Source organism: Dromaius novaehollandiae, chromosome 1 (assembly GCF_036370855.1).
Source record: "Dromaius novaehollandiae isolate bDroNov1 chromosome 1, bDroNov1.hap1, whole genome shotgun sequence".
Lineage (NCBI taxonomy): Eukaryota > Metazoa > Chordata > Aves > Casuariiformes > Dromaiidae > Dromaius > Dromaius novaehollandiae.
This window is the reverse complement of record NC_088098.1, coordinates 121923640-121940402: the sequence shown is the minus strand read 5'-3', so window position 1 is coordinate 121940402 and position 16763 is coordinate 121923640. Positions and strand designations below refer to the sequence as shown.

General features: G+C 40.1%; 1 protein-coding gene across 7 annotated transcripts in view; it reads right to left on the bottom strand.

The window, feature by feature from the left end:
• Nucleotides 1-3589: 3589 nt before the first annotated feature.
• Nucleotides 3590-16763, bottom strand: part of SLC37A1 (solute carrier family 37 member 1) — a 46511-nt gene continuing 33337 nt past the window's right edge. For 6 of the 7 annotated variants that reach the window (XM_064525497.1, XM_064525486.1, XM_064525471.1 and 3 more), the window contains 9 exons: nucleotides 16397-16487; nucleotides 14926-14988; nucleotides 13078-13163; nucleotides 12366-12414; nucleotides 11502-11575; nucleotides 9921-9999; nucleotides 9284-9381; nucleotides 7030-7082; nucleotides 3590-6384 (listed from right to left, as the gene is read on the bottom strand). In XM_064525497.1, coding sequence (XP_064381567.1) covers nucleotides 6369-6384; nucleotides 7030-7082; nucleotides 9284-9381; nucleotides 9921-9999; nucleotides 11502-11575; nucleotides 12366-12414; nucleotides 13078-13163; nucleotides 14926-14988; nucleotides 16397-16487 — 609 coding nt within the window. In that variant the 3' untranslated portion in view covers nucleotides 3590-6368. Of the gene's footprint in view, nucleotides 6385-7029; nucleotides 7083-9283; nucleotides 9382-9920; nucleotides 10000-11501; nucleotides 11576-12365; nucleotides 12443-13077; nucleotides 13164-14925; nucleotides 14989-16396; nucleotides 16488-16763 lie in introns of those variants that run through there. The other variant, XR_010392835.1, reaches the window with a different exon arrangement.

The window sequence follows — 16763 nt, the reverse complement described above, 5'->3', positions numbered from 1 at the left end:
GCGACACAGGCCAAGGAACACACTGATGCTGAGAAGTGAAAATAAACTAAAAACTACTGAAGTCCCAAGGTGGCTCCACATTGCCTTGCAGGACACCATGGTCGGTATGTCTATGGAACAGGAAATTATCTGAGCCCTCACAGGCATTTCATATAAGCCCAGAACCCAAGCCATTCCTGGAAACAAAGTGAAAAAAAAAAACCAAAAAAACCAACCAAACAAAAAAAACAGATGTGAACACAAAAATCCCAAATTTCAAATGAACTCTCTGGTGGTTGTTCAGACCCAAGTGTCTACCTATCTTATATAGGTTTATGCCTAAATAATACAGGGGAGGCACCCCCAAGCTGAAGGGCTCCACATGCACCCACATCAGCCCTCGCCCCTCGGGACAGGGCCCTCCTGGCTCCACGCTCCCGACGCCAAGCCCAGGTCCCCAGAGCTGCGTGGGGCTGGGGGCCATGAGCCGCAGGGCCCGGCAGGGTCCTCACCAGTGACCTTGCTCAACTCAGTCTTTTACATTTTAACACTACCTGCTCCCACATTTACATTTCTATAGCATCCTGATTACAGCCTTACATTTTAATTATGTCATTACTTGATGTCTTCCTCTATCTTTCGCATGTTCCTGAGTTTGCATACGCAGTTGCAATTGCAGTGGGACTCCGTGAGTCCTAGAGATGCAGAATGACCAATTGCCAGGTGCTTCTATCCGTTGGCACAGTGAAATTTCAATCACAAAAAACCCACTGTGGGTTTTTTTTCCCTAGCCTTTGCAGATGCACAGGAAACCACCATTATCAGGCAATAGATACTCAGCATTTGATGGGATACCTCAATAATTTCCAGCAACTGCCCTTTTTTAAGGATCTGCGGTCTCTACTTATACGAGCATGTACTTTATTTTTGCCCTCCCCTTTTTTTTTTAAACTCACTGTGACCAGCAGATACACCTCTCCAGGAAAAGAGAGCTATTTTAGACTCATTTGTATTTATTGACATCTGGATGGTTATCTAATGGCCACAAGCAAGGATCTTGTATGGATGTGTGTGTACATATTGTTGTTGCGTGGCATAGAATGTATGTATTTCCACTTGCAGCCAGAAAGAGAATCCCTTACTATCTGAAGCTGCAGTGTAAATCATTCCTGAAAATAGTTCTTAAACGTCTTCCACTTCTGAATGGCTCGAAAAGCTTCAAGTGAATACTGTAATCAATCATCAGTAAGGAAATCTTACCTTTACCTGGTGCATCAGCCTTTTAATAGTATTCCAGTGCTTATACGTACAAGGCACTATATGCAAAGTCAGTTTAACGCCCTCCTCTGCCCAAAAGAAACTTCTGGACCAAAACGAGTTCTATGGAAAGGTGGCTAAATATTTGTAAGCTGCTTTTATAAAAGTAGGAGGGAGAGAAATTCTACCCCCAGAATAATCACAAGGTAAAGAAAACAATCTTTTAGTTAAGAACAGCATCAGAAGAGAATTTCAACACATTTTTGACAGCTTCTCTGTCAATGCAGGAGACAAGCAGGTTCCATGAAATACGTCTAAAGAAAGTTTGGTTCTTATATTCAGAGGTGCGAAAGCTTTGCTGCAGCAGCAGGATAACTGGGTATACCATGTCAACAGAAAACTACAGAGGAAAAAGGAAAAAAAGAAGCATCAGCTAGTGATGTTAAATAATTTTCTCCTTATTGCAAACTGGAAACCAACTATAAGAAGGGAATAGAAGAGGGGAAAAATACAACATTTTATAGCAATCAATTTTATTAAGTGCTGAAGAAGCGAGACACATAACACAACAATGTCACTGGACATGAACCTGAAGCGTAATAGTAGTTAAACCAGCTCCTTCCCAGCTTTCAAGATGACAGAGAGATTTCTAACTCAGCGTGACAGAAAATGTAGCGCAAGGTTACCAAAGCCCTAGAGCATTTCAATGCAAAATTCCCAATGAAATTAACGGAGCCCTGCGTCTAGAGTCATTTCATAGACATGACAGTCTCAGCATAATTAGCAAAGGGAGAGGAGGAAGAATTCGTATTATTGCATTTCTAGTTTAGCAAAGAACAAATCAAAATCAAAATAGATTTTCTCTAAGGTGAAAGTGACATAGTTCAGCAGAAGAAAAATATAGCAGATAAAGTTTAAGGCTTGGAGAAATCATTAATTAATCTAATCTAACCTCCTATATAATACACGGGCCATAAAATTTCATTCAGACCAGAGAATTTCACTGGTACCCATTCTGGGCCTAATAACTTGACCTGATTAAAACCAATCTTTCTCAAATTAATTCCATATGAAGAACAATCAGCCTCCAACAACTCTAAACGTTCTTCGATTTCTTTTACAGTATATTATGTCCATCTAATTTTGAGCAGGACTTCTCATATAAGCAACTCCACATATCAGTCCCTGGAGATATCTATTAGTAGCAACTAAATAGATTCTCCAGTCTAAACACTTAAGCCAGCCAGAAGTCTGAGATAGTGCGACACTGGCATAAACATAAATGGAAGATTACCATTATTATCCTAACGGCTTTATGCAAGAAATGCGCAGCACATGCAATAGCCTTCAGAAGTGGATGGCAGAGTTGCTTCTGGAATTTCCTAATTGGCAAAAACACAAGAGAAGGTGTCTCATAGTGCATGGAGCATGTGAGTAGTTTAACCTAAAGGCAAAAAGTCTTAAACTGACCTATGAATATGACAACACCTTCTTGGATACCTAGTTCTCCTCTTCCTTTCCCACCTCAGAGAGCCTTCCTACATGCAGCAGAGACAAATCTCCTCTGCAGTGTGCCCAGCAACGGCCAGGGCAAAAGGGTCCAGGTACTCTGGCAGAAGTTTCTGCCCTGAGCCGGGCAGAAGAGGAACTTGAATCTGAGTCTCCCTTCTTCTAGAAAATGCCCCAATTACCATTGCCTATTCCAGGGAGGCACTTTGGGCACACGTTGATCAGAAATTCTGCCAGAGGCCCTCAGAAATCCTGCCAGAGGCCCTCAGAAATCTTCTTCTAAACAGATTTTTTTTCCCTTCCAAAAATTTCTCCTCTTCCCAGTGCATCTGTTGTTTTGGACTCCATTATATCTCTGGTAGAATCACACAAACCACATTAAACATAAAAGAATCAAGATCATAAATGTTCAAAATGATTTGAGGCAGAGAGAAAAGATGAAGCTTTTCAATTTAAATTCCATATAAATTGAAGAGGAAGCGAAGCAAATAAAAGAAAAAGCACCTTAAAGCCAAGCTGCAGAAGCTGGACTCACCCCTGACTTTCATGAGTGTCCTCCTTTCTACTTGACCAAAATAAGGAGGCAGAACATCCCCATCTGATGCAACTGATTACGAATAATGATGCTGCACAACCCTCAAGACCATGGAATGACAAAATTACACATTCTGTGGAGAAGGGCTTTGTTCTCAAAAGAAAAGAATCTTAATTTGTTCTCCTAAAAAAACCCATTTCAATGAGTCCTATCAGGGATATGAGCCCTGCCCCAATAGGTATGTCTATCTTTCACAAGCAAGAAATGGTACATTTCTTCATGGAGATTTAAAAGACGAAGTGATCAACATTTTTCATTTTAAAGCAGAATGCATTTTTATTCAACACAGGAGGGAAAGAGATAAAATTCACAACAACCAGCATTAAAAACAAACCAACCTGTAGTCATATTTAAATTCAGCACTACCTACTGGTCACTCACATTTCTATACAAAAAGTTTTGTCAGCCTTGTTCATTTCCAGATTAATGAATATTGACACCCAATACTAACAAAACATAGAGTTTGTCCAGAACTTGGGAGATCTTTCAGGTTGTCATGAAAGAAAAGCAATCTTTATATTTTTGTCCAACAATTCTTAATTGGAAGGAACCAAAATGCTGCATGTTAGCAAGGAAGGAGAGAGCGGCATGTTAAGAGCCCTAATTCCTTCTTGCAATCAATGGAAGGAAGATTCAGCCCAGCACCTCCAACATTGTCATCATACCATATCTGAGTCAATGCAGTGCAAAAGCTTTTCAAATAAATAAATAAATAACAGCAGCAGCCCCAACAACTAAAACAAGTAAAACATAATTAAACATCTTTACAACATCTAACTGTTAAATAGAACTAAAAGCACTTTAACCTAGGACTTCGGCCCATGGGGAACAGACTCACAAAATCTTGACAAAGCAGAGTTGAAGAGCACCAATTGTTTTGATAAGTGAGTGTACAGTTCTATATACCTTCTTGGGGGGAAGAGGGATTGGCATCTTCAGCTAAAGAAGTCCTCTACCCCACTCTCCCCACATAGTCCTTGAGGTTGTGCCAGCACAGCTGTTTTGGGGTTGCAGTGTTATTTTTCCCCATCTTGGGCTAGACTAGCCCCCTGATGAGGCAAATGGTCCCACCAACAATCAGACTGGCCAACAGAGGGGTGCTGTGCCATTGCACTGGGATGGAAATACCTTCAAGCAATATTGCTGCAGAACTCTCTGTTGCGTTAAACTACAGCCTAAAGCTGAAATGCAGAATAAATTTACAAATGTGAGTCATTTTGTGCATGTCAAGTATTCCCACCGATATCAACAGGTTTACTCGTACAGTGTGAAGTCAATCATTCATCTGAGTAGCCGCAGGTTCAGAGCCTATGTAGAGGACTCATTTATGAGGACTTTGGTACCTGCCTTAAGTCTTTGTGTGACTGAGGTGTTCCCTGTACCTCTGTGCAGCAAAACAGAAAAATGAACACATATTGTTCAAGTTAAGCATAAAGCACATGCCGAATCAAACCAGTGAAGTAACTGATCAAAGACTGCACAACTACAAAACAGCCCAGAAAATTCACTATTGTGCCAAGACATGGCACACAACACCAGCAGCTCATGAGACATTTCTCCATATGTTTTGCAGGACTATTTTACAGAGTGCTGTTTTGTTAATCAAGTACAAAGACTACTGCATTGTTTCACAAAGCTTAGAGCACAGTTTAGAACAAGACATGTACCTACAGCTTTAATAAATACAGTTAAGAATAATACACAGTTTAAGTTATTTAACCTTTGTAATCTAAGTATAAACACCTCATACAAAAAAAATCTTTCACTTTGTACATCTTAAAAAAATCACAGAAACATCTGTTTTGCAAAAGAGATAGCTGTATGCAGAAATGATATGTTTTGAAGACATTAACCTTTCCAGTTGCTGGGTAACACCAGTTACTGAAATGTTCTCTTACAACCTACCATCTAGGACTTTTTTTGTCATATATACATATTTTGTCTCTGAATTCGAAATTCAGAGCCACTTGAAATTAGCCACTTGAAAGAGATTTCTGATTATTAAGGCCCTGATCTGAAAATGACTTCCATATGCACACAACACCACAGAAATCAGGGAGTGCCCAACTGAGATCACTGTGGCACTGGGAACTAAAACAGCTAATCTTTCTAATTCTGCAGTACTGAGGTATGACAGCTTGCAGTTCTCTCACCCCAAAGGAACATCTCATTTCAACCTGACCTAGAAGAGTAGCACAACTATTACGTCACCTTTGCACAACCAGTTTATAATGCCCTGAAAATCATTAGAGTCCCTTACTGGAAATTCTGACTCACAAAGAGCTTTTTGCCAGCTTAGGACTCCTTTTCGCACAATCCTAACTGTGGACTAACATCTATTCAGAAAGTCTGTAAAAAACTGCTTACTGCAGTACACTGCAACTGTAAATTCCATTTCATTATCTACAAAAAGTTCAGATGTTGTCCTTGGGATTAGAATTAGTGCTGTAGTTAATATCTAATGATATGATCAGGTTATCATTGTCTGAGCAGCTTCAAAATACTAAATAGTAGTGTATCTTAATAGCCAGCTGGTATTGTCCTCTATGAAGTGATGCCCTTGATGTGCACAAGGTAACATAAGGGATACTTTGCTTATCGACATTTGCTAATACCACTGGGACATTCCACTGCTAGACTATTACGATTTCAACTTCCTTGTGCTCTATTTTTGACTAGTTTTTTGAAAATACAAAGCTTAAGATTGTAATTAAAAACATCCTATCAAAAGAAATAAAAGGCACTTGGTATTTCTCTTTGGCTCAGTTGAGGCGCTCTGCTAGCAGCTTCCTGAAGCTGCTGTCTCTCCATCTGATGAATAGTTGCTATCCTGAGGTACTTATTCATGTGCAAAAATAAGAGCTTCAGGGATTTACCAGTTGCACTTCTCAAGTTGCTTCTGGTAAATGTGCAAAATTCTTCACCAAGTAGAATCTCTTAAGTATAGAGTAGCATGTTCCACAAAGCTTTTTCCAGGGAAGAGCTCTGATCAATTACACAGTCTTTATTCCAAGTCTGGTCTCCTAGCTCAGTGTTCTTTAAACCTGGGAAAGAATAGTAATCAGGCAGGAAAATTTTATGCATGAGACATAACAGCCACTAATTTCAAAATGCGGGAGCCATTCCTTGCTATGTATTTTTTATTTTCCATCCATTTTACTTCTCCAAAACTACAGTGAAAGGGGCCTAATTTATTTTTTTGCTTGAGCCAGTGTAACCCGATTGATTCAATCGCATTTTTCTCCATCCAAACCACCATAAAGTCAGAGCCACCCTTTCCTTTAAGGAGACCTTTTGGAAAAAAAAACCAAAAACAAAACCCCTATTTGAAAACACTAAAAAATATAAACCAAGCAATCCAATTGCTTCTTTTTCCCCACCTGCATGCTCTGTGATGAATGCAAGAAAGATCACATATGCAAAAAAAAAAAAAACCCAAAAACACAAAGCAAAACCAAGAGACTATGACAGAGAAATCTGTTTTCAAAATAAGATGCTTTAAAGAAAAACTGTCATGATTTAAAATAGCAAAATGAGATTACTCTTTTGAAGCAGAAATAAAGCAGAGAGAGAAATGCGCATACAGAAAGCTTAACATATTCTGTCTACTTCTAGATATTATGGGGCAATGGCTCAGTAATGTGTTTTTCAACTGTTTTTATACAGAAACAGTCATGCATAATACTTACAGGGTATAATCTGTATTACACCGGAGTTCCTTCTGTATAAGACGGAGTAAGAACTGTAAAAATAGTAACAGCATCTGTGTTAATAACTAGAGATATGCCAATAGGCTAAGGTTTAAGATAAGATGCACACTGTCATTCAAAGACTTCTTCATGTGAAACATTATCCTGTAATGTTCAACAATGAGAAAAAAAAAAAGAGTTTGGAAGATGAGTCTACACCACGAACAGGCAAGAGGCAAATAATTTCCTTTCACATTTGCATGTCAAAACCTGAGTGGCTTTCCAAGGTTACTTTACCAGCAGAGCTGTAAAAAAACCAGCAGAGGGAACCCAAGACTTCAAGAAAACATGGCAGATACCTACATGCTCCAAAATTTGTATTTTAGGTGCTATTCTGAAAAAGCTGTGTGTGTGAAGAGCTTTAATCACACACTTAGTCTGAGTTAAGTCACTCATATTTATTTGCACATGTAGGATTAGGACTGTCAAACTCAAAATTTGAGGATTCCCACAGACAGAACCTCCAGGGTTCCTCACTGCTATAAGCTTCCTTATCCTCATAGCCTCACTGCTATAAATGGAAGTTTCCTCAGTATTTTAAGCGTTAGTGTTTTAAGAAGTTACACCTAACATTTCAGGTGTATGATATCCTTGTAAGATATCTAGATATCTTTGAAGAAATACCAGCCAAAAAACTGGCATCTATTTGTCCTACTGCAAAGAACAGGAAAAGCCAAACAAGAATTACAAAAAGCAGGATTTATCTCAACAACACAGAGTTAACCCTCTCAGAAGCAAAGAGCTTTACAAAGGCATTTTAACAGATGCTGCAGAGAAATGCGGGATTTTCTTGTCTGCTTTTAATAAATATCTATAAAAGAAAAAAGCAGAGCTTTAAGTCTACTTGAGAAAACTACAACAATCTCCCAAACTCCCACTCTGGAGCATGGAATACCTTGAATGGGAATGCAAAACTGAAAACATTACAAATCAGGATTTATAAAGCTGCTGACTACCTCTAGGAACACCCTTCAATTATTGTCTAATTTAATTAATTTCTAGATATTTCACATCTTAAATGCAGAAAGAAAACTTGGTTTAAAATTTTGGGCTTGACTTCAGAGAAAAAAAACAAGAAAACAAAAAATAAAAAAAGTCTCAATGCAAACTCAAAGCAAACTTCCTCCTTTTCTTGTGTTAGGAAAGGATAGTCTGACAGGCTCAGCATTAGCACCTCTGCAGGAAGTATGCAGCTCAGCAGAACACTGTGTGGGCATGGCATTTTGTCTAGGCACGGCCAGTACAGAGGAAAGAGCATTTATTAAAAGTGTCCCACAGCCACCCTGCCCTTTTATGAGCACTTCCATCCAGGACTTCAAAAGGAGAGGATAAATAAGCGACACTTTGGGCGACCTGAGGTAGTCATAGTAGTATTCTGCTCTACTAGAGGAGAACAGACCCAAAGCTAGTTCAGATGCCTGTCAGAACGTAACCTACAGGTTCTATTATCTGCGTGTGTAGCATGACTGACTTTAAAGGTACAGCAAGACCCTCCTTGGCTCATCTTATGTCTTCTTTGGTCTCTAAAGCAAAGCAGGGCAAGTCAGAAGAAAAAACCCTTTTCAGATCATCTATCCATCATACTTTCATCTTAAACAGGAGGAAAAAAAAGAAATGGATGTACTCTGTACTAAGTCATCATGTGTGTCACACCCCTTCCCTAAGCATCTGCTCTTAGTCACTGCCAAAAGTTAGCATGCCAATCTTTGGTCTAACCTAGTGCAGCATTTTTAGGGCCCATCTGGAGAATGTGGCGTATTAACTTTCAACAGTTTCATTATCACAGTGATTTTGTTAATATAGCAACGTAGCAAAATGTTCGTTACTGCTTCAGTAAACTGCGTTAAAGGAAACAGAAGTAATTTTTCTGTGAGCAGACTCTGAGGCATCTTCTAGGCCTATATGGGAAAGTTTACTTACAATTATGCCTGCTAATCTGCTCAGCCAGCAATTTATTTATGTGGATTGTGCAGAAATTGGAGTGCATCAGAACTAATCTGCACTTTTGATTAAAATTAGATGAGAATTTCGAAACAAGCAACCTTGCTCTTTAATTGAACACTGCCTGTACAATTGGAATGGAAGTTTCTTACAAAGGAGAGTATTGAAATTGCAAAAGGAAAATCTGCATTTTAATATAAATAGCTTGGCATAAAGGAAATACATCACAACTCCATAGTATTTTTAGACTTACTAGCAAGGCACATGCATCTGCCACCATCAGCATGTAAAACACATTGTTCCAACCAGATGGGGAGATGAGACCAGCTAAGAGAGGCCCCAAAGCCGCACCTAAAATACAATATTGAGTGTCAGAATGATGCAATGTAAGATTCACTATGAGGAAAGAAAGCCATTCTGAGTTAGAGTATCGATTTCTCCACCTAGGTACCTCAGTATTACAAGATAGTATTGGTACAGCTGCAAGCCAATGGGGAACCTAACATAGGAAAAGCTAGAAGACTAAAAGTTTGAGAAATACCATCCTTTGGCTCAAAAAATGCCCATCCAGCATAAGGATGAATCCTAGTGAATTCCCTTCCACATGCCAGTGCAAAGAGCATGACTAATATCTGTGACCTCAGAAACAGCCCCATGACATCTACTTCTGCTATTTGTGCCCTAGTATCAGTCTACCACCCTCTTGCCTCCTCTGTCAGGTTTGGGACCACTAGGGAGGCTTAAGGCTAGGTTAGTTCTATTTCCCACTTAAAAAACTGTACTGAATCCTGGCAAAATGGGAAACAGGGAGAACACGTTTTCACAAAGATCCTTTGGTGGCTAAAAATCCTACAGTGGCTAAGGCAGGCTACCTCAGAGTTCTGGCTTACCTACGGATCCTGTTCCATCGATGATTGCAGTCACTGTGGACAGGGCTCTTGCATTCCCTTTCAGGCTTTTATGGGTGCCCTGAAGTGATGAAGACTCTTTAGAACCATTTTGAGCTGAACTTAGAAAAAGTCCCTCAACAGCATCTACTTCACACCCCTCTACAATAGATGCACATTATTAATCAGTTGCCTTAAATATCCAAGCTCAGACCCTTTAATCACTACTTAAAGAAGCCCTCCACCCCAATCTATTGCCTACAACATTTTCCTTTATTAAGAACAAAAAAGCTTTCTGTTCTGCACATTGTGGATTCAAGTAGCAAGGTCAGCACTTCAATTTTGCAATGTGCTACAAGGCTGTATTCATAGCCATCATGTCCCCTTCTGATAACGCAAAGCTCTGCACAACAGAAAAAGATCACTACCATAAACAGGAATACTGGAGTACCAGAATTACGGGTACAAACTAAAATGTTCATTGACAGAATTCTTGAGCCAGGAGAAACCTTTCATTTGCAATTTTAGAAGATGGTCTTCAGAACAAAACAAGCAGGAATGACTTAGTAGCTGGACAGAAAAAAACCAGAAAAACTGAATAGCTCAGAGAACTGCCAATGAGATAGACAGCCTTTTATTTCCAGCACACTGACAAAAATACAGTCAAGGTAATCAGTGTTTTACTTTTGCTCATGTCAGATGGTTGTTCATTGACATCTGAGGAATTAGCTGATGGTTTCAGTTCTCTTCTCATGAAACAGATAGGGGTCCTGTGATGTCTCGTACCACTTCCTAGCTTGCAGTCCCTTTTACAAGGCTATGGATAAAATGGGCAACTCGTGCTGGCCTTCTTTCTCTTGCCAAAAGCTCCGGACCAAGGACAGAGCTTCAGAGGAAGTGTGGAGATTGTTGTCCTGCTCCTTTTCCTATGTTTAGTATGTTTGTTGTTAGAGGATTTTTGTCTCTTGCTTTGTGCCCTCATGAACCAGCACCTTTGAAAGCAACCCTCAGAAGCCTAGCTAGTGAAAGGCACCAGGGTCAATGCTTTCATATGGTGTTTGTAACTGAGACTTTATCCAACTGGAAGTGCAGGCAGCTAAAGTAACAGTAGAAGAAAGAGTAGAGGGTAGCATGGGCAAAAGTAAAGGTACATGCCAAGCGTAGCTTTCTATGCTGATGGGAATGAAGTCTCCAGCTCATCTCTTACACACAGACACATAGCCCCTTCTCTCATTTAAAGATGCAAAGTATAAAAGGGAGCAGAGAGAAGGCACCTGTACAGAGCCTTGGCCTTGCATGCAATCTTCACATTCATCTTCGGCTGTCGTCTACAATATCCCCTCTTTGGTCTTGTTAGTAGGCAAGAATAATTCATAAGTCCCTCACAAGCGTTAGACTAATTCATACTAACACACAAACTCTAAAACAATCTCAGTTGCTGAGTTCAGTGCTCTGCCTATCCAGCTCCTTATCTATTTGCTTTGGGACAATGCAGGCCCTTCACTGACCACTCTGCAGAAGTCAGAGGGCTCTCTCCAGAGGCCAAACTTGCTACATTGAAAATAGAGAGAAAGCCAAACTCACCAAGTCAGCAGAGACAGCAGTGGTGATCAGTGCATAAGGGCCATTCACCAGGGCACCACTGATAAGCAGCATCACTGTTACAAGTTGGACAAAGAAGAGGAAATGTGAGTTGCCTGGAATGGATGCCAACTATAAGAGGAGATGGCACTGCCTGCAGTTCTCGAAGGGTTTAGATCCTTCCTTGCCTCCTCTGACCCCATTCCAGAATTTTTGCATACATTTTTGCAATGTTTTCTCCACGAGGGGAATTCCCAAAGACAATAGGAGATAGGGCTGAGTCAAAAGGCACTTCCCAAAACCTTCACTGATCCTGGTGGTTCGGGAAGAGGGGAAGTCTAACCAAACTGGCCCATAAGAGCAGGGGATGCTCACAGGAAGTCAACCATAAGCCCTCTCTTGGCTTGTGCAGCACCAAGCACTAAAGGGCCGAAAGATTTAATGAGGCCCTTAGGTAGGTGAGATACTGCTGTCAGCATTTTTGTTTCAACTCTTATTTTGAGGTAACAGATAGAAAGTCCCAAGTGAATTCAGCCTATGCAAATAAAGGCAAAGGTGCTTTCAAAAAGTAGTCTTTAAACATCGCTGACATTCAGCATAGAGAATACAGCAAAGCCTGTGCTGATGTAACATGATCCAGAAAGAGGCCAAAGGGTACTAACTAAATCACTTTTCTCATGCTACCCCTTACTTATTTCCTAGCTCCTCTCCCTGCCTCAAAAAACCCACAAGACAAAAAAATTCCAGGGAATTTGATTCCACACTTTCTCCTCTCAGAGAGAAAAAAGAAAAAAGAAGGAAAAAAGCAAACGACCATGAATGCAAAGTTCACATAAAGCCAGGCAGAAAATAAGTTAAAATACTCACCTATAGTAGCCTCAAGGCCCATTTTACTGACTGCAGAGAACATGTACAGCTGTGGTAAAGATGAAAAAACAGACATGCTAGAATACAAACATAGGGATTAATCCTATGGACCCCATTTTCTTCGTGTTAACTAAAAAATATCTTAGCTGGTATCATGTGAAAAGCAGCTCTGGTTTCCTAAGTTTTACAAAACCCTGTTAGACAACGGCATGACGGTAGATCGATGGGATTGGAGAAGGAGATAAGGAGTATGCTCCTATTTTCCAGTATGTCCTCTCAGAAGAAAGGGATCCATGATGAGACCATTCAATTTTAAACTCTCAAACTGCCAGCATCAACACAGCACAGAATACTGCTCACAATAGCATCAAAACTCCTAAAGAAAAATGCACCTCATATATACAGCTGTCAGTTTTCCTGCAGTAATAGCACAGTAATTTTACCCTTTGAGCAGCTAAAATTCTGGCTAAAAGCTGGACAGCACATTTTACAAAAGAGTAACAGATTTCCTATAGAATCATTTAACATGCAATGCATTACACCTGTTTGTTTGTTTAGTAAAGCCAGCCCAAATCTCTACAGTTGCTCACATGCTCTATTTTTCATGCCAGTTTCGAGTCTGGCATGAATTTTTGAGTTAGAAGATTCTGTTTTCAGAACATCCTATGGACAATGTTGACAAAGTCTCATCCGTGCATGAACAAACTCTTACTGTGGGTGCTGCCAGCAATAACATCATTCCGCAGGTCGATGCCCTCTTCTCTAGCCGATCTGAAATCAGGCCTGCCAATATTCCACCTGAAAGAAAAGATAGATGTGTGAGGGGCAGGCTCTGTGCATGCTTTACACACTAAGTATCAGATATATTTAATGAAACTCAACCCAGGTTACAACAATATAGTACAGCTTTTAATATAACGTTATACACAACAGCACAGGGCAAGGGACTGGCAACATAATTTGTATTTAGTAGTATCCTTATTAACCCAGCCAGGTTTGATGTAGAAGATAACTGCTGCAAACAGTTCTTCCCTTTTGTTTACTCCAAGGTCAACTGAATAGCCAGCCTGATGTGGACTGGGCGGGGGGAGGGGAGGGAAGTGATGACAGAGAGAATAAATATTTAGAAACCACTGTCCTGCTGCTTTTGAACACAGAATGCCTTTGCACCAGGTGCTATGTGGCTCCACTCTGGCATCCAGCTGTGCCCAGCTAGTCTGATAAGGACCCAATAAATCCAGCTCCTTAACTCCTCACATGCAAAATAAGCTCGGCTCCAGTGTGTCAAATGCTGTATTCTGTCCGTGTCACACCACAACCAGGGGAAAGAAGGGCTATTTTAGATCTTGGGGCAAACAAAACATGTTTTTCTTCTCTACAGGCAGTCACCCCAGGCTGTTTAAGACCCCCTGCTTCTTGTGCTTGCCAATGACTATACACAGGAGCAGTAACCGGAGTGTGGCAGCTGCACATGGCTGGAGCAGGCTGGAAGGCCTAGAGGAAGGAGCTGCCAAAATGACACACAGGAAACTTGATAGAGGCTGAAGGAAAGGAAGTTTTCTAGATTCCCAGATTGTATGTATTGCTAGGCCTTCCTTTCCCTTGCCAGTTGCCCAACTCCAAAGTGACCACATCTCATCTGAATTTATATTTAAACTCCAAATGTCCAAGCAGCACCTGCCACCTTGTCAAGCTTGGATACACAGTGCAGTACGATGTGCCTTGAGTCTGCTGAACAAAGTCACTCAGATCTCAAAGGTACTATGAACTCTTGCTTCCAGCTGTGTGGGAACCCACCTCACTTGCCCAGCTGAGCAGTGAGGGATGGTGGAAAGGACATTCAGCACAAGACTGGAGCAACAGCTGCAGCACACCCTGCCACTGGCATCTTGAACCACTGGGGACCACATAGCTCTTGATCCTAGGAAAATTCTCTCATTGTGAGCTTCATTTTCCCACAGACTGACATAGGGCTTTCCGTAAAGGAATGGAGGTGGGTGGGGGTGGTGAAGCAACTGGGCATCAAGATGATGATGCTTGCACTATTGTGAGTTGTACTGTTTCTACACTAGGACAAAATTTAATTATTCAGTGGTTACCTCATAAAATACACAGAAATATTAGTATTATTATTATTACAATCTCCTGGTTTTATCACATAAAATGACATTAGACATCAAGAAAAAAACTGTGGCCATTCACCTGTCTGCCTACAGAAAATCACAGCTGTACAACAGCACCAGTTGCGTTATGCTAGCGTGAAAAAAGGAACACATTTTAACAGCTGAAGTGACAAAGACCCATTTCCAGAACTGATGGAGCTAAAAGATCCTGTAATATTTGGCTCTTCCAGCCTACTGTGGACAACATCATTACCTCAGTGGTTTGTTCAATTAAGAGATGTTTTACTAGGCTTTTTGTGTTCAATCCAGCTTTCAACCAAGCACCTTTTCTACCACTCTTTTTCAGTGGATGTAGGACACAAGACTAATATATGTAAGCTGTGTGTGCCACAGGTTTTCCTAAACTGGCCTGATTAAGGATGAAATATTAAACTTACCAAAGATTCCACCCACATCAAACAGTGTAGAAAGATCTCCAGCTCTTTTGGCATCAAGATGTTCTAGCAACAGAAGTAAAACATTTGTCTCATTTCAAGACTACAAAAAGCACAGACCTCAATACAGTCTTGTCATGCTAGGGTAAAGGTATCTTACAGTAGTATTATTTATTAATGGGAATAAGCTATCATAAGGTGTTCTTACATATTGATGCATATCACACAAAGATATATCAAAACTAGTTATTCAGTGATACAGTCTTTTAGATATGATTACACTGCATGGCAGGGCATTTTACCACTGTAACTATTGATACAGTCCAAGCAATAGGGCTGATCAATTATTAAACTTTGGACTAAAAATATTCTGATGTATTAATAGCTAAATTCATAAACAGGTAACAAATGCTAGTAAGTTAAGCTTTTTGTTCTAAAATCACCATTAGCATACATTTGGATCATTTACTGAGCCTCGTTCTGGAGGCCAGTTATGACCAGTGATATTCATAATTAGATTATGTCTAGCCCCCTACTTGGCATAGCATATACTGCATAGTTTATGAGGACTCTGAAGAGACCGTGATATCCTCAACTCCACTGCTCACCATGAGCAGTGAGGACCAGTGTTTGCATATACTTACATTTAGTCTAAAGTTTCAAAAGGAACTGAATTTCTAAACTTCTTTGCTATTTTTAAAAAGTCTCAGTAATACACTTGAAAGAGAAGTATGTGCTAAAACAGTGGTGTCAGTGGCACTACCATAACCTCACCAACAGTGAATCAGCCAAAGCACAGATGGGAAGACTGTGCTAAATATCCTCAGTCCTTCTATTAAAAGTTAGCTGCTTTCAAGGTATCCACTCCTGCAGGAGCACTGGTTATTTGGAGTCCACACAACAGACTTTATCTACAGTATTTGCAACTCTGTGCATTTTCCTGTAACATTTAACCTCCCTCTCTCTGCTGGTTGTTACTGTTATAGTTTACTACCACAGCCTTTTTAGGTAGCTGGGGGTTTAAAGGCTACATGATGACTCACAAGAATATCAGTTTCTCTAGTTAGAGAAAATTCCTTCCTCCGTATTCTACAGCACAAAAGAAAATAGCAGTAGTGAACAGATAAAGAAGCTTGTTTGTATTTTTGGTATACTTTTGGATAAGGCCCTTCAACCATTTAAAAATATGATTATAAAGTAAACTTTTTGACTGGCTCTTAAGAGCCAAAGCCCCACCACCGCGGCTTGGAATTGTTGAAGATAAGCCAGATTCCTTTTTTTTGAAAACACTCCCTCATAATATTGAAGCTGTAAAAGTGAGAAATACATCAGCTGGTGACTTACAACTCTCCTGCTCCTGTAGCAAAGATAGCCTATTTCAGAAGCAGTAATGTTTATTTTCTTATTTATTTCAAGCTCATATTTTCAGGCACTATTTAGGCAGACTTCTATTCTCTCTTACTGTCATACTTACCGACATTTGTGATATAGAGGGGAAGCCAGAAGAGGAAAGTATAGCTGACCAATTTCGCAAACAGAAGACAAAGAGAGAACTCTATGACTCCCTAAGAGAATAAAGAAAATAAGAAGTTAGAACCTTGATATATGCTGCTGCTGTTTTCATCAAAGCACATTATGAAAACTGTTCCTAAGTAGTATTTTAGGCCTTTCTTTTTCTCTCAAGAATTCTCAAGAAGCTTTCTTCCCTTGCAAGCACAAAGCTTACAATCAGAGCAGATCGTGGTATTCTACTCATACTCTTTTTCTCCTCTTACTTGTACTGAACCGACAAAAGAGAGAACATTAAAACAAACAGGAAGGATTTGATACTGTTTGGAACA